The sequence below is a fragment of the Acanthisitta chloris genome, unplaced genomic scaffold (assembly GCF_000695815.1).
Source record: "Acanthisitta chloris isolate BGI_N310 unplaced genomic scaffold, ASM69581v1 scaffold2401, whole genome shotgun sequence".
Lineage (NCBI taxonomy): Eukaryota > Metazoa > Chordata > Aves > Passeriformes > Acanthisittidae > Acanthisitta > Acanthisitta chloris.
In genome coordinates this window covers 1121-3409 of record NW_008655282.1, presented here as the reverse complement: position 1 = coordinate 3409, position 2289 = coordinate 1121, and the positions used below count along the sequence as shown (strand labels likewise).

Sequence of the window (2289 nt, the reverse complement as noted above, 5' to 3'; positions counted from 1 at the left end):
TACAAAGACAGGAACACGCATTTAAAATGACTTTCAAAAGTAAATCTCTGCAGGAACACAGCTACAAGACAAGTTAAACACAGTACAATAAACCATGCATTGTCTGACCTGTCGGATCAGCTAAGCTACACGTTAACATACAGTAACACTTCTGAACACTTCTGTAGATTCAGCTTTTTCTAGCACAAGAGGGGAAAAAACCAAAACACCCAGCTTAAATTTGTTCTTCAAGTGGTTCAAGGCTGTCCAAGTGTTTTTTAGGTGTCTCATCACTATGACGACTTTGGCAATGGGTTAAATGTTTCTTAAAGCCTCGGGGGAAATTGGATTCGAAATTACAACGGGGACACTTCAACAAGCTTTGCCCATGAGCAGCAACGTGGTTTTTGAGAAGAGACTCCAAGAGAAAAGCTTTGCCACAGATTTTACATTTGTATGGGCTCTGAACATTATGCTTGTTAACCAAGTGGTGCAGGACAGCACCTTTCTTCATGGCACGGCAGCAACAGATCTTGCAGTAATATTTCCCTTTGCCACGTTTCATGTACTTGGCTATTTCTTCCTCAGAGATGAAAGCCTCTTTCTCCTCGGTGAACTGCAGCACACACTGTGGCTGCATGGGAGCAGCTGCATCCATTTTGCTCTCTTTGCTGTAATCAGATGACTCCATATCATATTGCTCTTGGTCGCTGTTGGATTCTTGTTCCTTTATCTCCATGGAGTCCATCTCTGGTTTTCCACACTCGCTGCTGTTTAGTTCGGAATCTGAGTTCTCCTGGTTCTCTTTCTTGGGCTTCTTTTTGGGGCATGAATATAACATGTCTTCTGGTGATTCTTTGGCTAATATTGATTGTTCATCCTGTGAGAACAAATCATCCAGCGGTTTCTGATCATCTAAACTGTGAGAGAGAAAATCACTCTCACCAGACTCACTAGGTGTTTGGGGTTCGGAGAAAAAGCCGGAAACAGACTTGTGAGGCTCCGAAAACAGGATGTTCTTCTGGATTTCAGGAGGTACAGTAGTTTCAGCATGTCTCTGGACATCAGAGGATAAAGCAGCAGCAGGTTTCTGCAGCTCAGCAAACACAGCATGCTTCTGACCCTCAGGGGACACAGCAGATTTCTGGCAGTCGGTGAAAACAGCCTGCTTGGGGGTCTCGGGAGAGACAGGAGTAGGTTTCTGGGACTCCGTGAAGAGGCCATGCTTCTGGATTTCAGGGGACGTGGATTTCTGTGACTCTGGAAAGGAAAGAGACTCCTGGACTTCAGAGGAAACAGCAGCAAGTTTCTGGGCTTCAGAAAACAGGGTGTGCTTCTGGACTTCAGGAGGAACAAGAGCTGCTTTCTGGGCTTCAGAACACAAGGCTTGTTTCTGGCCCTCGGTAGGAAGGGCAGCAGCAGACACCTGGTTCTGGGGCTCAGAGAAGACAGCACGTTTCTGGGCATCAGCAGAAGCAGCAGGATTAGCTTTACGAGACTCTGGGAACAGGACTCTCTTCCGAGGCTCAGGGAAATGAGCTCGTTTCTGACCCTCAGACGAAGCAGCAGAGGTGGATTTCTGAGTTTCAGAGAAATACATTGATTTCCGTGACTCAGAGAGTTTCCAAGATTCAGGAGACACCGAAGCACCAGGCTTACGGACCTCAGGGAAGAAAGAAGGTTTCCAGGACTCAGAGGACACAGCGTGACTAGACTTTCGAAGCTCAGGAGAAACAGGGGGAGAATGTTTCCACGTGTCCGGGGACAGAACAGGTTTCCAGCCTTCAGGGTAAACAGATGAGATGGGTTTCCACGGCTCAGAAGAAACAAGAGTAGACTTCTGGGATTCAGAAAAGGTTGTGGACTTCCAGGAGTCAGAAACAACCCTCCTAGGTTCTGGCAACACGACGGGCCCAGACCTTCGGGACTCGGGGGCAGATCTCCGGGACTCTACGGACACAGACATGGCAGGCTTCGGAGCCCAGGGGGAAACTGCGGAAGACTTCTGCACCTCGTGAGGTGTAGACCTCCAAGGCTCAGGAGAAACCGTCGGAGCAGGTCTCCATGACTCTGGAGAAGCAGCAGGAGCAGGTCTGCGGGCTTCAGGAGAAGAAGCAGAAGAAGGTCTCCGCGTTTGAGAGGGATGTCTCCGTGGCTCGGGTGACGCAGCCGGGGCATATCTCCGTGGTTCAGGGGATACTGCTGGGGGGGGTTTCTTTGGCTCTGGAGACACAGCTGGGGAGTATCTGCGGGGCTCTGGGGACACGGCCGGGGAATGGCGCCGAGGGTCTGGGGACACGGCCGGGGAAT

The 2289-nt window shown here is 49.8% G+C and overlaps 1 protein-coding gene across 1 annotated transcript in view; it reads right to left on the bottom strand.

The window, feature by feature from the left end:
* Window positions 1-214: 214 nt before the first annotated feature.
* CHAMP1 (chromosome alignment maintaining phosphoprotein 1) overlaps window positions 215-2289 on the bottom strand; it is a 3078-nt gene continuing 1003 nt past the window's right edge. The window contains exon 2 of the mRNA XM_009083813.1: window positions 215-2288. Within this exon, the coding sequence (XP_009082061.1) occupies window positions 215-2288 (2074 nt within the window). The remainder of the gene's footprint in view (window position 2289) is intronic.